The 26,939-nt window shown below is 56.6% G+C and overlaps 1 protein-coding gene across 4 annotated transcripts; it reads right to left on the bottom strand.

Moving 5' to 3' along the window:
* Nucleotides 1-3,334: 3,334 nt before the first annotated feature.
* Impa2 (inositol monophosphatase 2) lies at nt 3,335-26,019 on the bottom strand. 4 transcript variants are annotated; one of them, XM_013146670.3, is made up of 8 exons: nt 25,793-26,019; nt 14,879-15,012; nt 12,038-12,142; nt 10,780-10,825; nt 9,215-9,323; nt 7,416-7,524; nt 7,002-7,153; nt 3,335-5,896 (listed from the first exon to the last, which is right to left on the bottom strand). In XM_013146670.3, the coding sequence occupies exons 1-8, from the start codon at nt 25,874-25,876 to the stop codon at nt 5,577-5,579; spliced, it is 1,059 nt and encodes a 352-aa protein (XP_013002124.1). In that variant the 5' UTR covers nt 25,877-26,019; the 3' UTR covers nt 3,335-5,576. The 4 variants fall into 4 exon arrangements, with proteins under 4 accessions (XP_013002124.1, XP_063088071.1, XP_063088072.1 ...); XM_003464427.5 differs by having other exon boundaries at nt 5,588-5,882; nt 25,793-26,018; XM_063232001.1 differs by lacking the exons at nt 10,780-10,825; nt 12,038-12,142; nt 14,879-15,012; nt 25,793-26,019 and adding exons at nt 7,977-8,140; nt 9,546-10,770.
* Nucleotides 26,020-26,939: the final 920 nt, after the last annotated feature.

Below are 26,939 nucleotides of genomic sequence, written 5' to 3'. Positions count from 1 at the left end.
CAAAATGTGCAGGAATGCATATTAAAAGATGGATTTTACATAAAGAACACTTACTTTGTTGAAGACTCTGGTGGGGTGCAAAATGGCATACCCTCGGCAGTGTTTAATGGAGTTAATTAAATGCACATCTCTCTGGCACCCAGAAATCCCAGTACTTGCAGGTATTTATCCAAAAGGAAACGAAACTTATTCACAGCAAGACTTGGATGGGGGCTTATACCCCTCATCCACGGAGCTCCAAATGAAAGCAGCCCTGCTGGCCACTCACGGGGAGATGGGCACACAGTCATGTGCACCCAGAAGCCTCCCGTGCAACAGGGGACACGATTCACCCACATAGTGTCCGGTTCATTTTAACCTGGCTCTGGAGCTAGGCAAGCTGCTGCACACCCATAATTCCACTCTGGGAGCCTGAGGCAGGAGATCACAGGTTTGAGCCCAGCCTGGGCAATTTAGTGAGACCCTTGAGTAAAAGGCTGAGAGTGTGTTTCAGAATGGGAGCCCTGGCTTTCACCCTTAGCACACACAGGCCTTGGACCCCTGGGCATCAGGGTGAGCTGGAAACCTGAGCCTGAGAGGGGTTGGGCTGGGCACCTGCCTGTGCTGGCTGCCAGGAGGCTCCAGTGCCCTCCACTGACAGCAGGCACGTTCACAGCCAGACTAGGCAACTGTGGGCTTGGTGCAGACCGCGCGCAGCCGCAGCCACACCCAGGGGGTGGACCCGTGACATATGTGCGTGAGTGGCAGGTTTAGAAAGTCCCCTGTGGAGGTGATGGTTTGTGCTTTTTCTGGCCACATGGGGAATTGCATCCAGGGCTGCAAGCCCAACTCTACTTTGAGACAAGATCTCACTAAGTCTCTAAGTTGCCCAGGCTGGACATGAACTTGTGATCCTCCTGCCTCAGCCTCCCAGAATGCCAGCATTACAGATATGTGCCACCGTGTCTGCTCAGCCAATGCCTCCTACAATGCTCTGCAGCAGATGAGGCTGTAGGTCCTGTCTAGGGGTCATGGCTGTCCAGGCTGCTGCTGCACTGACTTCACTCTCCACGCCCTGTGTCCCGGTTCCGAAGTGGGAGGTCACTGCACCTACTGCCCCCCCAGCCCAAGAGAGCAGGCTCTCTGCACCCTGCTGTCCCCTCCTGCTGCACCCAGGGGTTTATCATTTCTGCCACCCACTCGGAGGACTTTGCATGTGCTCCTTCAGTCTTGTCTTTCTCTGAATTCCTGTGCACACAGCATTAGTGTAAGTTGCATGTGACCGCTCCTCCCAACTTTTTATCAATTTAATTTCAGGGGCTGACACAGAGCCTCGGGCTTGGACAACAACCCAGTCAGAGCCTGGCCGCCTGGTGGCCAGGGCTCTACAGAGGACAGGACAGGTCCCAGGACTGAGTCCAGTGAGGGGCAATGCTGAGAACAGAGTTGGATCGTGGCTTCCCTCAGCTCACAGGGCTCAAGCTCTGGCCCAGGGCTTGGTAAGTGTGGACAGTGCGGTCAGCTGCTCTCAGGCCCCTGAGAGCACCCTGTCACAGTGTGGTGGACGGCTGGGTCAGGCAGCGATACCCCAGCAGTCAGATGGGCTGGGCCCATGAGGATGTAAGTACAGCCCAAGCATGGCCCGAGGTGCATTTGTGGAAGGCCAAGCCTCAAGATAAAGACAGTGACCAGGCCTGCACGTCTGCCCCAGGGATGAGCAATGTACGATAACTGGCATCACCTGGTCCAATAATGTCTAGCCGGACATCAGGCACCCAGGTGGGTGCCCAGGGCCTCCTGACCCACGCCTGTTCCTTCTGCCTGCACTTGCTCTGTGACCTGCTTCCCCTGGGATCAACATTACCTAAGCGGCCAAGTTTGGAATCTTGTTGGTTGATCATAGTTTTATCCTGGTTGTACCCACCTCATGATTTTGCTCTATAAAACCTTCTGGAAAGTGGGGGCCATGGCAGTCCATTTGGGCCTCTGGTGTCTCCCAGGAGCTGTGTCCCTTCAATAAAATTTCCTACTCTTAGCCTCCATTGTTCCTTAGGATTCATTCGATTTTTGAGGAGCATAAACTTGGTGTATCTGACATCTACCAGGTCAGGAGTTAGAATATTTTCTTTGCCATTTGGAGGTCCAACATCACCAGGGTCTCCCTGTCTAGGGTGGTGGCCCTTCCTGCCAAGGACATTGAGGTTGGTTTGGGGAAGGGACATCAGCTTGGGACACCTGACCTGGGCCCCTGGGAGCCCTGTTGTGGTCTGAACTGAATGAGGGGTTGCCGAGAGGCGAGCTGAGCTCCAGTGTGAGGGATGCATGGGTTACCCCAAGGCCAGCCTGGACTGGGACCCTCACCCCCATGTTCCCACAGGGCCTTTCAGGTGCCTGGGCTGCCCTGGAGCACAATGGCCTTGGACTCTACTTTGTGTGTCCCCCAAGAGCACATAGTCCACTGTCAGGGTCTGCTGCCTGGAGCTTTCCTGTGTGTGACTTTATTAAAACCTGGGGATGGTGAGACCGCGGAACCATAGCAGCGCCTGCCTCTCAAAGCGAGAAGCCCCATCCCACAGAGATGAGGCCTGCAGACACTGTTTTGCCTTCACAGTTGCTGAGGCTGAAGTGGTGTAGAGGAAAGGTGGCCTGCCTCCATCAAGGGCGGGCCCTCAGTTGGCTTGGTGATGCCCAGCTTTGACTTGCCTGACACTTCCCAACCTGGAAGCCAGGACCAGCTGCAGCAGGTTGTCGATGCCCGGACAGGACAAAGGTGGAACCTGGAGATCCAGGTTAGGGCAGGTGTACTGAGTCTTGTTCCTGCTTGGCCCACAAGTGTCCCCAGAATGACAGCCCTGACTCCCCAGTACCAAGGGACGCACTGCAGTCCTGGTGGGATGCACCTTGTACCTGGGGCTTGACTGGGAGATCCTGGGACCCACTTCTTACCCTGAGTCCTCTGCACATTGACAGGCCACCCACCATCCTGCAAACCAAACCAAACACTCCCCAAGTTGAGTCTCCTCAACCTGGCAGGAACTGTGTCTGGAACCACTCGGCAGCTTGGGCAGACAGGGCGCTTGGTTGGCACAGGGCATGACTCCGCCCTCAGCCCTGAGAGTAGGTGGGCTCCTTCCCTGGAGATAGCAGCACTGCAGGACAAGGACTTCCAGCATGGGCTGTGACTGAGTGTGGAAAGGAGCAGAGTTTGGCTTGGGCCCCAGGTCTTGGGGAGAGGGACGGAGATGGCTGGGAAGTGTCCTCAGGTCCCTGTGCCCAACCCCAAGTCCTCAGTCTTAAAAGTGTGCTCACTAGCACAGCCTTCATGGCCAGCACCAGAAATCACGACTCTCAGTGCTCCATGTCAATATTTTAATATTGCTTAATGAACACCTGCAAGGTGAGCTGTGCACAGGACATGCATTTCTCTCTTGTATGCCTTGGGGCTGCTCTCCAGGTTCCCTTTCCCTTCCTGTGTGCGAGTTTCACAGCAGGCTCTTCCTGCTCCTTGGACGTGTCCTGCAGGGCTCCCTCCCGTGGTATGCAGGGCTGCAGGTGCCCTCGGTAATGGCTGTGAGCCAGAGCCGGAAGTCCTGTCTTAGCTCAGCGCTGTTGGAGCACAGCATCCTTCAGCGCTGTGCACCAAGCCTCAGGGCCCTGCCCTGTGGCCACGGGTGCAGAAAGCTGAGGCTGCACCTCGTGGGTGTGATAGGAGGCTGTGCTGCCTTGGATGCCCAAGGTACACAGTGCCTCACCGTGCCAGCTCTGGCCTGTTACCAGGAGGTGTGCAGGGAAGGGGACACCAGGGAAGGGCTCAGCAAGTGAGAGAAGGGTCATGGCCTCTCCAAGGGAGCCCTGCTGAGTGACACAGATAGCTAAGAATCCACCTCCGTGGGCCACAGCTGCCTGTCCCTTTGCCGTCAGCGGCGGTATCCCTGGGTGCCCAGCTCTCAGCCGAGCCTCCTGCTTGTCTCAAAACAGCCCTGTGTGTTTCAGGGTGACCTGAACACCCACTCATCTGGAAACAGAAATTCCCTCTTGAGATGGCAGACGCATACCAAAGCCCCCGAGGCAGGTAGAGCATGCATCTCGGCCTCGGATCATGCAACTGCTACCCCGTGCATTCAGGCTGGGGTTGGTCGGGAGATGCTGGCTGGGTTGCCACACATTCTGATTGTCCCCAGCTACCCAGCATGTGGCATCATGAACCATATAAGTGCGTTCATCATGGGGTCACTGCTGGATGAATTTCAGTCACAGGGGCCCTGGGAGCTCTGTGCTCTGGACCTGAGCATATGGGTGACATCTCTATTTGTGACTCCAGAGGCCGCAGAGGTTGTCACCTGGATGCTGCTCCCAAGAGCAAGGCAAGTGCCAGGGAAGCAGGCCTCTGGCTCTGAGTGCTGGTGGGGGTGGCGCAGTGGGACCACAGTGTCCCCCACCACCATTCCTCCTGCGGGGCAGGCTGCCGTGGCACAGGGCACTTGGCTCTGCTGAACGGGGTCCCAACCTCTAGGTGACAGGGAGCATAGGTCCTTTTACCGAGTCCCCTGCCCTAGCTGGAACAGGACATGGGGAAGAGGGAAGTCTGCTGTGGGCTCTGCCATGCTCACTGGGAGGTGGCCCAGGGCTTCAGGGTACTGGGTGCTGAGTCGGGCTGGCATGCTCCTCACAGGGACCCTGAGAGGCAGCACTGGATGCTGTGACAGGCGTGCAGGTGTCACCTGTTCTTGGGAGTTCCTCAGTCCCCCGATCCTGAGCTGCCTGTGGGGAGGCCGATCTGCATCTCAGGCCAGAGGGCGGGAAGCAGGCACCTTGCCGAGGTTGCTCATCCCAGGGCAACTCATATCCTGAAACACGGGCTGTTGAACCCTGTGTGTTTGGGGGTGACCTGAACACCCACTCATCTGGAAACAGAAATTCCCTCTTGAGATGGCAGATGCATCCCAAAGCCCCCGAGGCAGGCAGAGCAGGCATCTCAGCCTCAGATTTATCCTGTCCTCATCCTTCTGCATCGGCTGCTCCCACATAGGGTGCCTGTGGCCCTGTGTTGGATCGGAGGCCTCACGGCTGGCTGGGGCTGCTGAGTGCCAGGGTTTGGCAGTGGAGGGTGGCAGAGGTCAGTGACAGGAGCTATGCTCTGAGGGAGGCTGGGGGGCCAGTGGCGGTGGGAGCCAGGGAGCCATGACGTTGTGTGCGCTGTCGGTGACAAGGGCTTGGGGAGGAAGCCGATAGCGGCTGTGGATTTCTCTGCCTGAAGTGGAATCTCAATGCCTGGGCCATGGCTATGGGCTCATGGTCCGCATGGGAGTTCCAGACACAGCAGGGCCCAGAAAGCACCTTGCAGTCACTTGTGGTTGCCCTGCTTGGCTCTGGGAGTCTGCAGCCCAGCACAACGGTCATGGAATTGGCTCTCAGGGCATCTGTCCTGCCCCAGACCCACAGCCAGCTTCTGGGTGACCTTGTGAACCTCCCCTGTGATCTGTGGGCAGCAGGGCTGACCCTGCTTGAGGAGCAATGAGTGGAAGCCAGTGCTGATTCACTGCCTGGCGTAGTACCAGGTGCGGGATGGGGGCCTGAGGGTGCTGTGTCCCGCGGTTCTAGCCGTCACCTGAGTCTGGGTGAGCAGCATGTAGCTCCTGCAGGCCAGGGCTGCTTCGGGAGGATGCTAGGAACCGCGCATCAGAGACCAACAGACACCTGGCCCAGAGGGGGCGTGCAGGTCGGTGATGGCCTGGGGTGCAGTGCAGGCTGGGGTGCTGCATGGGTGGGGCCTGTCCTGTAGCGCCCTCACACTTAGTCATCCCGTTCATAGCTGATGGGCTGCAAGGCCTGGGCGACAAGTGTGGCCATCTTCTGGGTGCCTGCGGCAACCACTCTGCGTGACATGAGGTCAAGGGGTCCACCTGGGGAGAGAGACCTATGCCAGTTACTGGGTGGCAGCTTCCCAAGCCAGAGGAGGGGAGCAGCTTGGGGGCAGTGCTGAGTCCCAGGACCCAGGGGTGCAGCGTGCGTCTGGCAGGCGCACAGGGAGGGATGGGCCTCACTGCTGCCCAATGAGCTTGAGCCCAGGGCTCTGAGAGAATGGTAGGTCCCGAGACACTCGGAGACAGGCCAGCTGGCCATGCCTCACTCTGCCGTATCCCAGCCACCCCACTCAATCACCCTGGTAGGCATAGAGGTGTCTAGAGCAGGACAGATGGTGGGCACACTCCAAGTCTCACAGTGCTGACCTCTAAGGGGAAGTTGGCCTGTCACAGGCGACTTGGCTGCTCACCTCTCTCCTAGGCTGCCAGGGCTCAGCCAGGGCCTTGCAGAATGGCAAGAGGACAGGAGGACTCTGGCTACACGTGGCCATGTGCCACACTCCTGGCAAGACCCGGGCGAGAATGGATCCCCTGGGGCCTGGCAGTCTCCATCACTCGGAAATGAGTGACAGGCAGCGGGGAGCACAGACTCACATTCACCCTTGGGAGCCCAGCCCCAGCACCTCTTCTGAGACAGAAGGAATGGGTCACTTTTTGGATCCATTCTCCTAAAGTCCAGCAGGACCCCCAAGCTGGGTACTGGTGCCGACCCAGGTCTGGGTTATGGGGAAGTGCCTAACCTCAAGCTTGGGGTGAAGCCAGATCTGGGGCTCCAGCACTCTGTGCACCCCAATCCTAGCACTCTGTGAGGCTGAGGCAGGAGGATTACAAGTTTGAGCCCAAAAACTTAGCAAGATGCTGTCTCAAAGTAAAATTTAAAAAACATGGAATGTGGTTCAGCATGAGATCTTTGGCTTTAATTTCTAGTGCCACAAAACTAAAAACCAGAAACTGGGGGAGCAAGCCACGTACTGTGTCCACCTCACTGTGGTCCCCTGGGGCCTTGGCGCCCCTGGAACTGGGCAGGGATGTGTGACTCTGGGGTGCTGCTCCAGGCTAGGCTGGGGCCCCACATGGGGGACCATCCTAGTGTTCCTTGCTCTTCTTTCTGTGATGGGTCCCATATGGGGGCCCTTACCTGTTGAGCATGGTGCTTACCTGTTGTGTCCATCACAATGCCTCCTGCCTCTCTGACGATGACTGTGGCAGCTGCCAGGTCCCAGCAGTGCAGGCCAAACTGGTAATAGGCATCGACAGCCCCTGCGGCCAGATGGCAGAGCGCTAAGGTGGAGCTGCCGATGACCCGGACCCTGGAGAGAGAAAGCAGAGGTGGTGGGGCAGGCATGAGGTGTGGTGTTCTGTGTCCTTGGGGAGCAGAGGGTGCAGAGCCATGGGTGGCTCATTAGAGGCGTAGCTGGAAGGCAAAAGTGCACACACTATGTGTGTGCATGAAGGTGTGTGTGTGTGCAGTGTGCGTCCCTCCTGTCACATGCGGGGGCTCTCTCCCCTTTAGTAGGGGCCAACAACTTAGCAAGAACTCCGGAACCCAATTCCCCAAACCCGAGTCCATACCCGTGGGCCTTGGCAAGCAGCAGCTGCTCCATGTTGCCCAGGAGCAGCTTCAGTGTGGCAGGATCACGCTTGGAGCCAATTTCTGTCAGAATCAGGGCCCTGGAGAGGTCTGCAGCACAGAGCCGGGGTGGGGTGGGGGATATGTCAGGCCCAGCCCTCCCTGCAGCCCTGTGCGGCTGCCTCCTCTGCTCAGTGCTCGCCAGGCCTCCCAAATGGCAGAGCCTGAGAGTCTGTGGCCTAGGAAAATCACCACCATTGTCCCACATGGGAATCAGCGACACCAGTGTCACTGAGGCAGGGGAGCAAAGCTGGAGCCCAGCCTGAGCCATTTAAGAACCCTGGCTTCAGAAAAAAGGGGATCAGGCTCAGCCAGGGTATATAGCTCAGTGAGAGCTCCCTGCATTTATTCCCAGTGCCAGAAACACCCAGACAGACACAGACAGACAGACAGACTGACAGACAGACAGACAGACAGACACACACACACACACACACACACACACACACACACACACAGGGACAGAAAATTTGAGGCATTTTTGGAGTGGTGTTAATGCAGACCTTCTTCACCTGCTGGGATCACAAGGATGGAAACTCCCAAGAGCAGGTGCTTCTGAAGCAAGGTCACCTCTGGGAAGGGGGCGTGTGCTTGGAGTCCCTGGCAGCTCCCCAACCATGACAGGAGATGCTGGGCGACGTTGCCAGGATGCAGCGAGGAGCCAGGACTGTGGGGGACCAGATGCAGTCTGCAGCATGCCGCACCCTGTACCCCTGACAGCAGACCTGCCCTGTCTTGCCCTGTCTCAGGCCACGCCAGGTGCTCAGGCTGCAAACGCAGTTGCGCAGCAGCTGGCAGCAGCTAGCATGGCCCTCTCCTCTACCGCCTGACTCGGGATGCTTTCCAGTCCTTGGTCCACAATGCTTTCCCACCATGCAGCCCTCAGCTGGTACTCGAAATGCTTCCAGAATGCCTGGCTGTCAGCTCCTGTGACAGTGTCCCTGAAGAGGGCATTGTCCATCACTGAGGACAGGTGTTTTCCCCACAGCATCACAGGCTTCAGGCCCTGGGCACTCGGCCCTGTTGGCTCCTGGCCTGTGGTGGCTGTGCTCATTCTGGGGTCCCCCGATCCTTCAGGAGCACCCCAGCCTGGCCTTGTGGTGCTGGGTGTACACTCTGGACCACACACATCTGCTGGTGGTCTTGTCATGAATGTGCTCCAATGTCCAAAGCTGCTGGTGATTACTGTGACTGACTCACATGAAAATAGGATCACTTTCTTTACCTTTCGCGTAAGTTCCAGACTGAAGTGATACTGCAGGGAGCCACTTCAGGGCCACGGGTTTTTCTCTCCCTCTACAGCAGGGTAGGTTCTAGAACTCACTAGAGCAAGTAGCACATAGCTCGTGGATGTCCTAAATGTTCACTCACTGTTCACTTTACCATGGCTATTTTTGACTTTGACTTAAATAAGTTTGAAAAATACAAGTCACTTTTGGGGAAAATTCTGTTTAGAATCCTGAGAGGATGTACATCGGCCTCTGGAAGGGCTGAGTCCGCAGCAGGCTTCCCGGTCCTGGGGGAGACCAAGTCGCCCTGGTGACCGGGTTCTCCGGCTTTCATGATGACAGATGGTGAGCTTGAGGCGGACAAGACTCTCTGAGGCTTCCGGTCCCATCCAGAAGTGCCACCAGGGACACTATGTCCCCAAGCAGAGAGGGTCCTCAGTGGGAGACTCTGCCCTCACCGTGGGATCCCCTGGTGCCCCCAGACCTGCAGCCCCGTCTCCCTGGGAGCCCACCTGTCTCTCCCGAGACCCACAGCTGCTGGCCATTGCAGAAGGCACCGTGGCCCCGACGGGCAGAGTACAGCCGCTCCTCCACGCAGTGGTGAACCACGCCGAACTCCAGCTGCGGGTGGGAAGGAAACGAGGCAGTCACTGCCAGACACGGGTGGTCACGGCAACGGTGCTCGGGATGCCCAGAGCAGGGGGCAGAACTGACCCCTCCAGGATGGGGCGGAACATGTCGGCACTAGATTCCCAACTAGACCCGGGCAGGAAAGCAGCATTGTTTTCTTAAGTAACTACATTTTAAAATGCACTAAGGCAAGTGATGGCATATTTGAATTACCATAATCCAGCATTGGTAGTCAAGCATACAGAAAGAACTTCATTCTCAGGAAAGCTTCTTCTTTATGGGGAAGACAGCCTGTGAGTCTAAGCAAAGCCCTCCGGTGCCAACCACAGCAGTGTCAGCCCATGGGGCACTGCCAAAGAAGGGTGGCCCCGGCTGGCGAGGCACACAGCAGCTCACCCCAGAAGTGGGGTCCTAGAAACGGTCTCCAAGGGCTAAGTGGCGAAAGGAAGAGGAGCACTGAGAACCACAAGGGGTCCCCAGCATGCTAGCCCTTTCCCATTCTGTGACCTCTCACAGCCTGCTCTGTCCCTGGGCAGGTCCCCAGCCAACAGCAAAGGGGTCAGGCACCTGCAGCTCTCAGCCTGACCATGGCCTGGGTCGAGCAGTGCCTGGGGCCACATGAACCCCATCACTGGGCACTGTGCTGGGGACCCGAGAGCAAGAGAGGAAGGGCAGGGCCAGCCTCTCCCCTGGTGGAGGCTGCAGCTCTGCTGTAAGGACACTGGCCGGACCAAGGACCCAGCTGCCACCATTCCTGCCACTGGGAATGGGGGTCTTGGCTGTCACCCCCAGTGCTGTTGGCCTCCTGGCCTCTGTGGTGTCATTGAGCAGACACCAACCAATCGCTAACTTCTTACTGAAGTTGGGTACTAAAGTTCTACTGATGCCAGAGGAGACTTTGGGGTGTGCGGGTCTTTGTTTCCCTGCTGGGGTGTCTGTGAGATACCGAAGATGAGGGTGACAAATACTGCTCCAAGGGCTGCTTTTGTGACCCCAGTTCCTCAGCCCCATTTGTACAGAACTGTGGAGCCTGCAAGGGGTCAGGCTCTTCAGGGTGCAGGATAGGCAGGGCCCAGCTTCCCCAGAGTCTGAGGTCTCAGGAGGCCCCTGGGAACCCAGGAGGAGTCCCATTCTCATGCTAATAGCCAGGGGATTAGAAAGAACCAGTGAAATGTGGAGATGAGAGCTGTTGCCAAAAATAGGAGTCCCTTTCTATCTGTGACAAGGTCACACACTCTAGGGCCAGCGAGACACTGGCGTGGCCATCTGCTTGGAATGTGGTCTCCCCTTGCAGCCTAAAGTCCACGTGAAGACAGGGCCTGCCCAGGACACCCACACAGCCCCACACATTGTGAGCCCGGGAACACGCTGGGCCTCCTCCCTGTCAAGGCGCTTGGTGCAGGCAAGCAGGAGTGAAGGCAGAGGCTGCGGCAGGCCCTCTGCATACCTCTCTGTGGACGGCGAAGCCAATGCTGACTGCCACGTCAGGGAACCTGTAGGGACAGACAGTGCACGTGACCCAGGGTGTCTGCTCCAGAATCCACATACCGCTGCTCCCAGGCACACAGTCCTTTCCACATGCTGCTGGGTTTGTTTTTGAAAACAACTTCCTGCCACTTAGGGTAACGGTGTCCTCTACCAGTCTCATGGTAAGATGGTCAACTGCCAAACGGCTATGTCCTGAGCACCACACGAGGGGCCCGAGTGCTTTAGCAGTGACCCCAACACCAGGGAGGTGGGGAAGTGGTGGGCACAGATGCCCGGGGTTGGGGTCTGAGCGTTGGCACCTCCATTCAGGGGACACCTGTCCCTGCCCCTGTGCCTACCTGTGTCCCCTAAAGCCTGGCACAGGCAGGCACAGCACAGGGTGGCTTTTGCTAGTGTGCTTGTGGTTGTATTTTGTGGTTTTGTTGTTTCTTCTCAAAATAACTTCTCTTATGTAAAGAATGCTGGAGCACAAAAACAAGAAAGCATGAGGAAGGGTCAAGAGCTGCAGACTAACAGGCAGCAATGCAAAAGCAGAGTCATGTGAACAAAACTCTGTCCTGGGTGCATGGGAGGGCTGACAGGCCAGGCTGGGCCCGCCTCTCCGAGCGCTTACCATGTGGCTAGCATCCAGCACAGTGCTTGGCCTGGCTCTAAACATGTGGTGACAGTTGAGGCCACAATGAGGGCACATTGGGACACTTATTCTCCCAGCCCGTTTCCAGTCGTGTTCTTTCCCTGCAGCCTCTCTGCCCCACTCCTGAGGGCTGCAGAGGGAGCCAATGGAAACCACGGGGCTGCCAGGGTCCAGGAGAGGCCTTTGGGTGGAGGTGTGGCCTCTCCCCTAGGTCAGGCTTAGCCAGCAGCATCTCTGCTCTGGGCACCAGGGGAGACGAGGGGGTCCTGGGACCTCCCCAGGTCTGCAGCTCAGTTTCCTAAGCCCTGCCCTCCTCACAGGGCTTAGGGCCCTACTGGTGGGCATGGTTCCAGAGGGTGCTTCTCACAGGGGCCCTTCTCAAATCCAAGCAAACATTTGAAGTGAGACTGCCTTCCTATTCTGGAAACCTCTCACATGGAAACCGAAGATGCCGAGCTATGCCTCTTTCGCTGAGCCTGTGCACTTCCTCCTGGGCTTGTGCACCCTGCTTTCAGCCCACCACTGTGGAGATACAGAGAAGGGTGAGGATAGGGCTTGCAGAAGCCATGCCCACCTTGCTCACCTGTGCACAAAGTTGCAGGTACCGTCGATGGGGTCGATGATCCAGGTCGGGCTGGTGGTGAGCTCACACTTTGCCCCAGCGGCTGTGGCCTCCTCTGCAATGAACCTGCCATGGAGAATCAGCCTGAGAAGATGGCCAGGTGCATGAGGCCAGCGCAGAGTTTTCAGGGTGGTTCGTGGTGTGAGCCAAGGTGGAGTTGTGCTCTCCAGTCATGGCTCTGTGAGACTCAGGGAGGCAGTGGGGTGTGTGTGTGTGTGTGTGTGTGTGTCTCAGGGCAGCATATGCAGGGCCCAGTTCCTCCATCCCAGCATCAGACAGACAGACAGACAGACAGACTGACCGACCAGAGGGACACTGTGCATGGGCATTCTTGGAGGGCCGAGGCCTGCAGTAGGCCAGTGTGGGGATGTGACAGTACAGAGCCAGTCACAGGTCTCGCAGGGCACAAGCTCACTGTGCCCCTAAGCAGGAGGTGTGAGGGGTGCAGCCTGCAGGGTTGTGGCTCTCCTGCTTCAGTGCAGTGACCATACACAGAGGGCTAACTGCTGCCTGCAGGTCACACAGACACAGGTGGCCATGATGCTGCCCCCTGGCTCGAGGCCCCCCATCTTCCCTGGCCATGCCTTCCTTCCACCTCCCTGGGTTCAGCTTCCCTGTAGAGAAAGCAGGGTGGGGGTTAGGATTTCACTGCCTATGCTGAGTCCCCATGGAAGTCTCCCTCCAGGGCACTCCTGTCCCAGGGACACAGCTCTGCTCAAGCCTCCTATCCCTGTACTCTGCAGCAGGCCCTGGGCCCCTCTTCCAATGCTGTCTCTACAAATGGTTACTCTCAATGTCCCTAGCACTCTGGCCTTTAGCAACCAGGATGGCCTTGGGCACTGTGTGGACATAGCATGCACACAGCACCTCCCTCAGCCCCTGGAGAGACCTCACACCTGCAGGCTGGGCACTAGACAGATGAGGCCAGGTGGTACCACAGCCCTAGAGAGGTGAGAAAGCCACAGCCCAGGACCGCAGTCAGCCCAAATTCAAACCCCATACTTGGCTCCTGCACTCAGCATCTCCTCCTCGGCTGCCTTCCCTCTCCTTATCCTCTGGGTACAGGCCCTGCCAGCTGGGTAGAGCCTGGTTCGCCCCAGACAGGGCTCCATGGACACCCAGGCTCCAGGGCACCCAGACTGGCCTCTGCCACTTTTCCCAGCCAGACACTTGAAAACGTGGTCTGTTCACACTGCCTTCTTCTGTAGCTACCCAATTTTCTTTTCCTGAAGCAGCTTGCAATTGTGTTTTAAAAGAGAACAGTTCATACCCCCAAAACTCATGCCAAGCGCATGCCACATCCCCACAGGTGTGAAGGCACCAGTGCCCACGCTGGGCATGAGGCTGATCAAAGCAGAGAAAAGAGGAGGCAACAGAGATGACTCTTACAAGAGATCGGCTCCTAGGAAAGGGGCAAGGGATCAGCCCTTTTCCTTTTAAACCTCACTGGGGAGGAGCTGGGGGATTACTGGTCCCAGAAGCGGGAGGGAGCACATGTGAACAGACACCGAGGTGACATGGCCCCTGGGAGCAAGTCTACAACTTCTCAGGAAACACAGGTCCAGCTCTGTGCCTGCTGATGACACTGCAGCATGGGTGACACTGATGGGGTGCTCGCAGCGCCACCTGATCCCTGGCTGTCACTGTCCCCCTCTCAGCCTGTGTCGCTGAAGGTGGAGGCTGAGGTGCACCCCTTGTCCTGCTCACTGCACCCTTGCAGGCAGCAGTCTTCAGCCAGGCCCATCTGGGCACCTAGAAAGCCCCCACAGTGGGTGGAATGCGGCAGAGCTTCTGAGTACAGAGCATGGCTTCATGGTGGGAGTGAATGCCTGTGCAGCAGGACTTGGCTGTGGATGAAGGTGTGAGCATGAAGCACAGCTCCATAGTGCACCCTGAAAAATCCAAGGTGTGAGCCTAACCCTGAGCTAGAGAACTGTGCCTGAAACAGCTCCAACAGAGGCAAGGAGAAAGGCCTAACCCTGAGGCGGCCATGACACATCTTCAGGGCTACTTTGCCAAAATTACAGCCGAGGAAGCTCAAAGGCTTAGGATAAAGGTCCCGCCTCTGACAGGTGACAGGCAAACAACTACCAACATACTGCTTAAGGGACATTTACTTTTTTTGGTCTTTTTCGTTTTTATTGGTACTGGGGATCGAACTCATGACTGCCTGCTTGCAAGGCAGGCACTTATGCTGCTGAGCTAAATCCCCAGCCCCTAGGGGACATTTACTTTGGAAACAGGAAAGTTACAGCATCCTATTTATAATATATATGCATTTTTCTCTTATTTGACATGTATCAGTTTGGCTGCACGCTAAACAGGACTAGAATACCCACATTCTAGTCCTGCAAAATCTTAGCTGTGGTCAGAAGCCCTTTATTACAATGTTTTGGCAAACCGAGCCCTGGCCTCAAGCCTTGGTCTGTCACAGCCCGAACCTTGAAGCCCAGGGCTGCCTGGGAATGCCAGGGCCTGGGGCCGAGTCACTGCTTCCCAGATGCCTGTGTGGCTACTGCCCATGAGAACCCTGCTGGACCTGTTGAGCTGCTTTCGGGAGAGGCCGCTCAGCACATGCTCTCTCTGGGGTCCTCTGTGGGTGCTGGGGACCACTGCAGGGTTTCTGAGGTGGGCTGCACTGTTCAGGGCCTTCTGGGGACAGAGGTGGCCCAGAGGGGCTGCAGGGAGCCCCGTATGCATGGCCATGGGGCGAAGCAACAGAAGAAAGGATGAAGAGCTGTTCTGTATCCCTGCGATGAGGGCTGGGGTCCACATCTGTCTTGGGGGGCCTGTGACACTCACCTGTGCGAAGGAAACTGCTTTCGCAGCTCAGAAACTATCAGATCTTCCACGAGGCGGTCAGTCTCTGTCACAAGATCTGCCGCAGATGTCTTTGTTGAGACACGCTTCTCCTCAGTGAGGGCCTTGCTGATGATCTAAAACAACGTTCTGAGGCTGTTAAACCTGCATGTGCCCTCCTCCCAGCCTGACACGGTGCCCTCTCGGCGGGAGCCTGAGTCACCGTTCAGTGTCATTCCCAGGACAGCACAGACCTCTGTTGGGGGCATTCTGCCCTGCCATGCAGCAGGTTTCCCTCGGAGTTCGGGATAGGGCATGACATTTCATGACAGGATCTGTGCTTCACTGCCACCCGTGAAGGTGAAGGTGAAAATGTCCCCAAATTCACATTATAACCCCAGGTGGGGTATGCTTGTAAAGCCACACTCCTCACACCAGGTACCAGGACAGACAGACACGCCTCCAGGATGCCAGGTGGGCGAGGTTCCTGGGGCTCTGTGCCCGCTGTGTAATGTGTGAGCTGCAGCATGTCCTGGCCTGGCCCATGCTGGGGCCAAATGCAGGGTGCAGGCTGGGCTACCTCTGCACCTGAGCTGGGATGGGGCTTCACCATGCAGGCAGTCACCCTGGATGGAGGCCAGGAAGGAGCAGGCCGGCTTGCAGTGAGAGCCGCCCCCACTGCCCCGGCCCCTCTTTTCTTCCTAGCCAGCCTGCTGAGGCAGTGAACAGCAGGGAGCTCAAAGTCAGGACCCTTCATCCTTTCTACCCTGCTAGACCCTGGATTTCCCACTGCCCAGCCCGCCATAAATCCCTTGTCTCTAAAGCTTGGGGAAGGCACATGCGTGGGCCAGGACTGTGTTCTGTACTGACGACCCCAGGCAGGGACTTTGGAGAAGATGTGCCAATGGGCTCCTAGTGAACTGATGGCTGCATGCCCAGCAGCCCTCCCCTAGCTGTTCTCACAGCTGCCTCTGTGTCCTGTGTATCCTGTGCTCATACCAAGCCTGGACCTGCAGAAAGACATTTTTAAACCTCGGCCATTACAACAAACTGGCACTGTGCTAGCTGATGTGGAGTGTGGAGACAACACTAGAAGCAAAGGAGGAAGTAGCTGCTCCTGCCAGCTTCCATCCTGGCCGCTGCTAACCTGCACCGGCAGCACCCCGCACACCGCCGCTGGCTTCTACAACAGCGCCCTGCACACAGCTGTCTCTTGCCATGCAAGTCTGCACAGGGCCTGTGCTTAGAGATTGCAGCGTCTCAGCCTCCGTCATCAGCCACTTGCCAGGAGCCCTAGACTCTGAGCACGTCCAGCCCGGCTGCTTGGTGCCGGCTTTGTACTTGTACAGTGACGGTAACTCAGCATGCATGTGTGTTGTGTGCTTGTGTGCACTACTATGTACCTGTACAAAGCACACATTTGAATGGTGAGTGCAAACATGTCTCTGTGTGAGTAGAGACGGACAAAGAAAGACACGCTAAGCCGAAGGTGCAGCACTGGAGCTTCCAGGATCTTCTTGAACTGAAATCTATGGTTGAGCGGGGTACAGTGGCACAGCTATCATCCCAGCACTCTGGGAGGCTAGGGCGGCAGGATCGCAAGTTTGAGCCTATCTTGGGCAGCTTAGGAAGACCTGCCTCAAAATAAAAGATAAAAAGGAATCGGGGACATAGTTTAGTGTGAAGGTCCTGAGTTCAATCCCCAGCATCAAAAAAGAAAAGTAAAAGAGAAGAGGCGGAATTGGGCCAAGCATCCCCCACGCCGGAACTAGGCTGCTCCCTCAGGCTCTGGCTGCTTGCCCTCCACAGCCAGGGCAGCTCCTGGCAGAGTACCCCTACCACGTGTCCACGGCAGCCAGAGTCAGAGCAGACCCCGAGGGTGCTGTGCAAGACTTCCATCTTCCCCTTCCCCCTTTAGGGACCTGAGCCCCGCATGTTAGTGTGGCTCAGTGCTGCCCTGAAGTCTGCCCTGCCCTGCTGTCCAGTAGCTGTGGCCAGGGGAGATGAGCAGAACAAGATGAGGTCAGCACACAGAAGGACTGAGGGACCTGTGCTCCTGTCCTTGGACTCTGCCACACATAGGCTGCGATGCATGTGGGACTGCTGGAGGCCCTGGCTGGTAGGAAGCACCCATCTGCTCAGTGGAGCTTCATCTCAGGAAGCTTCACTGGTATCCTGGGGTCCCTGAGGGAGGCTCCCAGGAGCCCCTGCTGACAGAGGACATGGCTACCCCTTTCCTGCTCTCTCTAGGATGTCATGCTGTGGCCAATGGCATCGCCCACTGTCATGTCTCTGGGCACTGAATAGAGACCCCATCCCTGACATGGCTGAGATGTCACCTCCTGCATGAGTGGCACTCACACCAAGCATGCCTGTGACACCTCAAATTCCCTGTCCTCCATCCTGTGGGGGTGAGGGCCCTGTGCCCCTCTCACAGGTGAACTACAGCCCTGGCAGTGCTGTCACATCTGGGAACCTCCATGACCGGCTGCTGACTGAGTAGATAAGGACGCCTGGGGACTAAGCTCACAGTACCCCAAACCTGGAGGCCCCATATCCCTGCAGTGCTGGGGACAGAACCCAGGGACCATGCATGCTGGGCAGGTGCTTACCACCAAGCCACCCGTGCCCACAGCCTGGAACCCTCAGGTGGATGCTCCCACAAAGGCACAGCCAGCCTCAGGGGGCACGCACTGGGCACTCTGGATCCCAGTGTGCTGGTTCTGTTGGGGCACTCACAGGGAGGGCCTGGTCGCAGACTCCACAGGGTGGGCGACTGTGGACAGGGAGCAGTGTGTGTGTTGCGTTCCTTCAAAAACCTCAGTGCCCATTTCTGTTTCATGAAAGTGTGCCCTTGAGGCTGCTCCAGTGGTTTTCTTGCTTGGTGCCACAAGGTGGGGGCTCCAAGGCACCTGTGCCCACCAGTGATGTCCCCTCTGGTCAACTGCTTGGTCACTTACCTGCCTCTCCATTGAACATCGGCCATGCCACTCAGCCTGTCGCTTCTTCCTCTCTTTTTATGAGTTAGCAGCTGGCCACATTACCCAGGCTGGCCTCAGACTCGGAGTTGGGCCAAGTGTCCCCCACCCCAGAGCTAGGCTGCCCCCCTCTGGCTTTGGCTGCTCACCCTCCACAGCCAGGGAAGACTCGGAGGCTCGAGCACTATCATGCCTGGCTTCATGTCTTGGCTCCAGGCTTGGCCTTGAAGGCCCTGGGGACAGTGACTCACACTGAGCTCCACCCATCTCAGGTGACCCTCTTCCGTACCCTTGCACCTTTGGGCAGGATGTCCCTTGTCCCAGCCACTACAGCACGGCTCCCCCAGAATCCATTTCCTGGGTTGTTGGCTGCGTGGGCCTCAGCACCCCACCACTGCTGGGCTGCTGTCCTGTCCCTTCCCAGACCATGTGCTTCACAGGGCAGGAGCTCTGCTCCAGGACACTGGGATGTGAGGGCCACTGCCAGTGGCTGCTCTGTGATGGCCTCACGCACATGGTAACACACACATTCACCTCCCCGAGGCTCAGGCGCAAAAGTTAATGGCAGTGGTTCTTGTGTTCAGCAACTTCATACTAGCAACAGAGCATCTGGGGGACAAACTCCACCCGAGAGCACACAGACAAGAGCTCAGCTACTGCTCAGTGAATCCCCATCCAGAGCCGCGGCAGTGCCACCCCTGGGCTGCTTTGTGAGTGAGTCCCACTGCAGCTCCAAACCCTGTCACACCAGATCTCCCCCCCCCCCCAGCTCCTAAGAACAGCTTGACAAACACAAGGGTGCAGCACAGGCCAAATCCTGCATGAATCCTGTGGGCCACACCTCCAACAGGATCTCAGATACTCAGCTAAGAAAATTTAGTTCACACATTTCCTGCACAGGAGGAAGCAGATGGTAAGAAGACCTCGTTCAAGTGCGTATGTTTAAAACTAATGGCACAGCCCTCTGCCAGAGTCTTGGGGTGGGGAGTGGGGTCTTATGGCTATCCCCTGGATGCAGAGGTTCAGACTGTACCGTTCTACCAGCAATGAGGTGCAGTGCTGCTCTTCGGCAAGTGTTTTCCAGTTACTCGCTAACCACGCACTTCACAGACCTCGATAACACCCTGTTAATGTTTAATATATAAACATGGCCATCACAGAGCCCAAATCCAACGCCCAGGAGAGCTCACAGTCTGCGTCAGAACCAGAAACATGCCCACTGCCTGTCTTGCCACACGCCATCCAGCTCTGCACTGTGTCCCCTGGGCCGTCCCTGCAAACTGTGCCTTCTCTTAGTCCCATGGGGAATGTGCTGTAGGGGTGGCCTGGGGATGCACCAGCATGCAAGCTCCAGACTTGTCTGAGCACATACAGGAGCTGCAGGTGCTGTTTTAAGTGCCAACTGCCGACTCCAGGTGTCCAGGCGTATGCTCATACAACTCTTCCTGGAAAGACCAGCTTTGGGTTGCTAGACAGCACTCTGCCCTCTCCTTGTCCTGTCAGTGCTGTCCCTTCCCCTGTAGGCAGGAATCCTGGGGACCCACCCAATGTCATGGACCCTTCCTGCCAAGTGGCCTTCGACCTGAGTGCTGCTCCCTGGGCTTCCCCTGCCTGCTCACTCTGCAGGTGGCCTCACCAGCTACCCAGGAAACACCATGGCCATCACGTGGTGTTATGTGGCCACAGTTACATGCCGCAGGTCACCACACTCCCTTCACTGCAGGAAGAGGCACGTAGGGCGTAGAAGGCAGCCCTAGGGCTCCGGGTCTCCCAAGCATGAGACCAGCAGGTTCCCAGGCTCTCAAGGTCACTGACTCCTTCAACCTCACACTGGGCCTGAGCACCCCAAGCCCTCAGCTCAGTGCTCCTCCAAAACAGCCTGAGGGTACCACCTTTTTTGCACAGAAGCCAGGGACCTGCTTGCACCCTATGCTCCTGTGCTGGTGATGCCACTCTGTGGCTTGAACTCCTCCCAGCACCCAAGATCCTCTTGCAACCATTCTTATCCTCCTGGGAAGGCTGAGCTCCCAATAACCCAGTGTCCATTCACCATGACTCTAAGGATGACAACAACCACGAGGAAGGGCAGAGCCCGGGGTGTGGCTCAGTGGTAGAGCACTTGCCTAGCATGTGGGAGGTTCTAGGTTCCATCATCCCTGTGTTGAAAAGAATGAAACTGAGACAGACTCTTGGTTCCTGCAAGTTGCCCAAGATCACACAAAGGTCAGGCGCAGGAAAAGGAGCCCAGCACAGGTGCTCTGAACTCTCAGCCCCTGCACACAGTGCTGCCCACAGCACTGCCCACAGCTGACCTCGGAGTCCTGAGACTGGCCCAGCCTAGGGACATAAGTGCCCTGGGGCCCAGGGCCTTCCTGTTACCGGGCCGAGCTGGGAGGAAGGCCTAGGAGGAACGTGCAAGCGACTTCCCACCCCCCCAGTACACAACTCCCCACCCAGCCCAGGGCCCTTCTCTCCACTAGGCAGCATTTACTTGGGTCAGCAAGTGACTGTCTCAGGCCCACAGGGGCCGGGCCTTACCCTCTTCCGCCTGCCTTGCAGGGCTTCCCAGACTCCCTGAGCACAGGGCTAGGCAAGGGAGGGCTGAGGGCTGGGCCACAGGTGCCTCGGGCTCCTTCCTATTCCTCTCAGTTTCTGCTTTGTGTTGTTTTTTCTCACAGTGCTGTACAAGGAAAGTGCTGGTTGGCACAGGATGGGTCAGGCCAGAGGGCCTGGACACGGGGAGGCCACTCCTTCCTGTGGGTGCTGCCACCCTGCACCTGCTCCTGTGCTTCACGGGACTCTGCTGATGTCTCCAGTGTCAGTGGGGTGGGGCTCAGTGGCAGAGCACTTGCCCAGCAGGCATCAGGCTGGGTTCCATCCCCAGCACTATGAAATGTTGGTGAATACTTCAGAATTTTTCACAGAGGTGAATCCACCTTTCATGGCCAGCAGACATAGAGGGCTTGGATACAGAACCTTGAGAGAGGCTAGCAGAGCCTGTGGAGGTGGCATGATCACCGCCTGCCCCTCGCTTCCTCCTGTGGCAGCTATATGAGCTGCAGGAGGGAGGGGACCCTTCCAGAGAACAAAGTTGCCCAAGAGATGATTCACAGGCTGGTCTCCTGGTGTTGGGAGCCGCGGCCGAGCCCGGTCGCCTTACTTGGCGGACGTGAGGCCTGTAGGAAAGAGCAAAGCCTGAGCTAGATTACCCCTCCCATCGAGTGTGCTAAGATGGCGCTTATCTCCTGCTTCCTGCTTGGTAAACAACCCGCCCTGTAAGATCTCCTGCTTCCTGCTTGGTAAACAACCCGCCCTGTAAGATCTCCTGCTTCACAACCCGCCCTGTAAGATAGTCTGCCTAGCAACAACTGATGTTAGCCAATCAGCCCGCATCGCGCGCTTTGAACTGGTTGGCCACTGTAACCCTATAAAAGTGAGTGCCTCTCCCGCCAAAAGAAAAGAAGAAGCAAAAGAAGCAGAAGAAGCACGCAAGGAGCCGCGGAGAGCGGACCGGTAGAGGCTTCGGGACAGACTGTAGGGAGAAGCACGCAAGGAGCCGCGGAGAGCGGACCGGTAGAGGCTTCGGGACAGACTGTAGGGAGAAGCACGCAAGGAGCCGCGGGGAGCGGACCAACAGAGGCTTCGGCCGGGAGGATTCCCGGGGCAGGCTGTACGGAGAAGGAAAATAAAAGAAAAGGTTGTCCACTGCCAGACTTTGTTGTGTGTCCTTCCTGCCGGCCGGGAGTGACACCGACATCCTGGGACTTCCCACAGAGAAGCAGAGGCCTGGGGGTCCTGCCAAGGGACCTAGGGTGACCTACTGCCCCTTCCTGCCCACCCCAACCACCGTACCAGGGCCCTCTTGGTGCCATGACATCCACATTCACATCTCCTGGCCTCTCCTCAACTCTGATCCAAACTCACTGTCTCAGACAGGTAGCTCGAGTTGGACACGTGACTTCCTTCCAGCCTGTTCCTCTAGGGACAAGGCCTTCAACCAACCTTTCCACCCAAGGCCCCGAAGTCACCCTTGGTCTCTTCCTCTGTCTCACCCTGTCTCCAACACCAAGGCAAGCTCCCTTCTCACCTCTCCCACTACTTTCTTCCCCCACAGCCCACCCTTTACCTTGCATGTCCAGTTCCAGTCCCCCTAGTGCCACAGGGCCCTTCATGGCCAGGCGGCCTATGGGGAGTGGGCCCCTCCCAGCACTGCTGAAACCTTACACCACTCTCATCGTCCTCTGAGTAAAGGCTGAAGGCCAGGGTGCCTCACAAAGATAGCTGGATGAATCCATTCTTTATCAGTATTTTAGGACCACCATTTAAAAACAAATAGATAATATCAAAGAGCCCAACATACATATAAAGGCATTAAAACTGCAGTAAAGGGCTGATGATAGAGCTTAGTGCGTAAGGCTGGCCTGGTACTTACAAGGCTGGCATTAGACCCCAGAAACCCTATAATCAATCAACCAATCAAATCACCAGAAAAGACTACCTCAAAGTCATTAGAGGCGATGAACCAGAAAGCCAGGCCACACACATTGTGGAGGAAGCTGCTCTTCCCCTGAGGGATCAACATCTGGTCAAAGGCACAGCACACAGCTGGAGGCTGGTATAAGTGGGCTCCAGCATGGCTCACGTCCACCCCAGGCCACAAGGGTGCTTAAGGCAACATAACTCAAGGTAACTCCAAATTGGATGCCATCCAGCTCCCTGGAGTGGGACGAATGAGTGGAGACACACTCTCTTAATAAAGTACTGCTCTTAAGGTGCACCCCACTGCAGACCTGGTGGATCAGAGCCCCAGAGTGGGCCTCCACTTCCAAGGCCTGCCAAGCTTGAGGACCACTGCTCTGACTGCAGAAACATACCTAGAGGAGCTGGGGTGCAGCTCAGTGGGAGATGCTTTGGCATTCAGCAAGGCCTGGGTTCCAACCCCAACACCATTAAAAAGTGAAACCAAAGATTAATTAGGAAGATGGACAGTTGCCTGTATCTACATAGAAAATTAAGCAACTAGAAAACACAAACTTTTTTTTAACTTTAAGGGAAACACAAGTGTGTGAGAAAGGAAGGAGTGGCCTTGTTGCACCATGAATTGCGTCCTTGTGGTGGCCCTAGTGTAGACACGGGCGGCAACAGAGCCAAATGGGGAAGTGGCTGTACCACAAGACTTAGGATTGCACACAGCAAATTACTCGGAAAATGGATGTGACCTCCAGGGACAGCCAATAGGGCCCTCAGGGGACAGGACAAGGGTGGAGTGAGCAGGACAGGGTGTTGTTGTGCTTGACAAAGGTCCTTTTATTACTCCATTTACTACTGTCTTGCTCAATTCCCTGTGTGGCTTGAGTGGAAATTACAGATCCAAACACACCGTGTTGGTAGAGCAGGCCTCACAAGTAGGAGAGGCAGGTCAGAGCCCTCCAGGACACTTTTTGCTCTAGGGATCCAGAGCTGGACAGAAGGTACCCACACTTAAACATCCCACCTTAGGGAGTGCAAGCTGCCCAGTCTGGGGTGGGGAAAACCCTCCAAGATTTCCAACTTGGCAGGGCAGCGAGAGGGACAGGGACCCCACAGCTGGAGGCAGGGGCTCTGGAGCTGGGAAGAAAACACAGCATGTGCTTTGCAATCACCGCCCAGAGTACTGGGTCTGGGCAGGTGAGGGATGGCCCACTGGGTGTGGGGACAAAAGACTGGGAACCACAATCTTTAAGGCCAGCAGCAAAAGGAGATGCTGGGTCCTGGGCTTTGCACCCTCACTCTGTCCTGAGACTCTGCTGCAGGCACAAGGCACTCTTCATTGTAAAGCAAGTTGATGCTCAGTCTCTCTGCAAGGGCAGAGTGTTTGGGAGGCCTCACACCAGCACCACTGGTGAGCACGCAGTGAGCCCTTCCAGCTGCCAGTCCCACCTGCCTCTTTCCTGTGCTTCTGCCTTCTCCACCTGGCATCCCTGGCACTGGAGTGGAGGGGGCAGTTTGCCTACAGGGATGTTGAGCAGAGACACACTGACTTTGGGTTCAATGGATGGATCTATCTGTGGGGTTTGCAGTCACATCTTTCTGGAAGTTACCGCCTGCCATCCTGTGGAGGAAAGGTCCTCACAGACACTCCTGGCTCACAACATCAAACCAGAACACAGGAGGGGTGGTGAGCACGCGAGACTCAGAGACTGTGCAGATGTCCCCAAAAAATGAGGTTTTGGCTATGTGCAGCTGGAAGCGAGTCTGTGGATGAAATTCTTATAACTAATGTATAAAACGTTAATATATAGCTCAACAGCACAGTTCCTGCCTGGCAAGTGCAAAGTCCTGAATTCAATTACAGTACTCTCCAAAAAGTTAATATATAATAGAAAATCAATAGTTCTCGATTTGATGGCAACCCTAAAAATTTGTACCACATTACTAATACCAATCTTCTTAAACTGGTGTTAGTAAATTCCAATCAGTCACGCTGTGGGGGAGACTGAGTATCCCTTTTTATTCCTTCCACAGACAAATGGACAGGAGTCTGTGGTGGAGCTCAGTGGAGTAGCTTGCTTCCAACATGCTGAGGCCCCCAAAAGCCAAACCAACCAAAACCAAAACAGTGTAAAAATATCATTGCCATTCAAAAATGCAAAGGTTGCAAAGTCCTCCCAAAGATAAAAGCTGTATTAAGAAGACTGAAAAAAATTGCTATTTTTATTTTTTATATTTTCAGTTTTCATTACCATTTTAAAATGTACAGTCTGACTACTCTTATTCTAAATGACCTTTATATCTTATTTGGATATGTAATTTGTAGTTTCTTAGAGAGGGCCCCTAAATTGTCTAAAGTTTTGGATCCAGGAAGCCTGGATCCAGGAATCACTAAAGCTATGACTCAGGATGGGAAAGCCCGCATCATTAATACTGTTATTTGTACTGGCTGGGGCTGTGGCCTGGGAGGAGGTCCCTGAAATGGAAGCAGCTGGGACAGAGGCAGGAATGACTCTAGAGGACCTTTAGGACCAGCGGGGGCACTGAGAAGGAAAAAAGGATAAGACAGACTGGCACCTCTCAGGAGGGGGCAGTGGGTGACATCAGATGGCCCAGGTGCCTGCACCTGGAGGGGGACCAGGGCATGGGGAGGCACTCACATTCAAGGGTTCAGATCCCAGTGCCCAACCTCAGAAGTAACTACTGAGAGAGAGCAGAGGGCCCCGGGGCAGGCCAGAGGACTTTGGAAGCCTGGCTCCTGTGTCAGACACACCCTCAGTGCAGGCGCCTGGAGAAGGTCACCCACTCCCTGCCTTTCCTCCTTGCCAGGCTGTCTGGCTAAGGCAGTGTCTCCTCCAGGAAGCACCATGATTATTACTCGAGCACTGTTTAGCCAAGCTGATCCACTCTGCACGGGTGATAGCCACCTTGGGTGGTTCTGTTCCAGCCACCATCTGGCAAGACGCCCAAAAGGAGCAGAGTCCAGGCTTTGGGACCAGACTCATAATAGCAGGATCTTTGTTTCACGCCCACTCTTTAAAAGAAGTTTTGCTACTTGGGAAAAAAAAAAGTTTTGCTTATTACTGGAGAGCTGCAAAGTCACCCAAGACCCTTCTCACCTCTGAGGTCCTAGAGGCTGCGTCGACGCAGCACGTGCTCAAGCGAGAACTCAGAGAGTCAGATTTTCTGTTCTTCCGGAGATGCAAATGTGAAAAGGCAGAGCCGCAGAGCCTGACTGACCCTACGGCGTTCTGCCCGGCAGCGAAAGGCCCTGGGCAGCCTCAGGGAGCGGGGTGTACCCCACCAGACACCCTCTCTCGCGCGCGCCTGGGGCCCGCCTTCCAGGAAGACCCCTCGGGGCGCGCGGACGCGGCGCGTCCCCACAGCGCTCTGTGATCTCTTAGCTGAAGAAACGCTGCCCGCCGGCGCGGATCCGAGGGAGCGCAGGCCGCCGGTGCCGCTTGCTCACCTGTCCCGCGCGCCGGGCCAGCTGCACCGCCGCCTCGAAGCACTCGTCCCACGGGCTCCCTGCCTGCTGGCCGCCCGCCTTCATCGCGGCCGCCAGCGCTCCTCACGCCGCTGTCCCTGTCAAATGCCGCTTACACGCGACTGTTTCCTCTCACGCCGCCGTCCCCTCACTCCGCTGTCCCCTCGCACCCGTCTGCCGACCTCAAGCACTCGCGCTCTTTACGCCTCCCGCAGGAAGCACGCGGAGGCCCCGCCCCGCCCCGCCCCGCCCTGCCCTGCCCCGTAGGGCGCCAATGGCTGGCCTCACTTCACACTTCTCGGCCCCGCCCCAGTCCCCGTCCCGCCGGCTATTAATGAGCACCAATTGGCGCCGAGCTCTCTTCCACACCTTCTTCGGGAAGAGCTGCTCCCGGGACTCCCGGCCTCGGTCCCTCCCACCCAAGTTGGTACAGATAAAGTCTCGCCCTTTGCGTGCAGACTCCGCCCTAGGCCCCGCCCCTGGGGCAGCGGGAGTGGGCGACGACTGGAAGGGAGGACAGGGGTCCCTGGCGTGGACCAGGGGTGGGCAACTCCTGGAGGGGACCAGGGATATGGTTGCTTGGCGGGGACGGGGGATAAAAGGCGTCCTCTGTGTGGCCAGTGCCCGTCCAGGTGAGAAGCGGAGGGCTGATAGCTGCTGGGGCGCTGTCCCCCAGCCAAGGGGAGAATTCAGTAGTGAAAGGCCCTGGGATCAGGAACTGTGCAGACTTGGAATGGATTCGGGAAAGTGCTCTGGCTTTTTGTAGGAGGCACTGACTAGGTATTGGAGGTATGTTGCCCTGCTGACCAGTGTCTGGGTCAGCTCCTGCTGCACATGCCCATGCCTTGCTATGCCCCCCACCCCCGTTTGTCACTGGGACTGGGCCCAGGGTCTTTGCATCAGAGCTATATCTCCAACCCTTTGCATTTTTAACTTTGAGGCAAGATTTTGATAAGGTACCCAGGCTGGGCTCTGACTTGAAGGTCCTCCTGCCTCAGCCTCCAAAAGTGCTGAGATCACAGGCATACGCCACCACACCCAGCTTCTCCCTAGCCTCTTAGGAAAGTTGTTGGCCTTCACAGGTGTATTCTGGAGTGCTGCTTCTAGGTCTGGGAGGACAGCAGGTGTC

Source organism: Cavia porcellus, unplaced genomic scaffold (assembly GCF_034190915.1).
Source record: "Cavia porcellus strain 051 isolate PalLab524CR breed Dunkin Hartley unplaced genomic scaffold, mCavPor4.1 scaffold_20, whole genome shotgun sequence".
NCBI classification, from domain to species: Eukaryota; Metazoa; Chordata; class Mammalia; order Rodentia; family Caviidae; genus Cavia; species Cavia porcellus.
Note: the sequence above shows the minus strand (reverse complement) of the source record. Positions and strands in the feature narration are given on the sequence as shown.

Bases quoted from the DNA above. Each gene is read 5' to 3' on its own strand.
- Impa2 (XM_013146670.3), bottom strand. From the start codon at position 25,876: ATGAAGGCGGGCGGCCAGCAGGCAGGGAGCCCGTGGGACGAGTGCTTC. The intron at 9,324-10,779 runs GTATGCAGAGGG...TCCCACCCGCAG, and splicing joins GCTTCGCCGTCCACAGAGAG to CTGGAGTTCGGCGTGGTTCA. The intron at 7,154-7,415 runs GTATGGACTCGG...TTCTCTCTCCAG, and splicing joins CTGCTTGCCAAGGCCCACGG to GGTCCGGGTCATCGGCAGCT.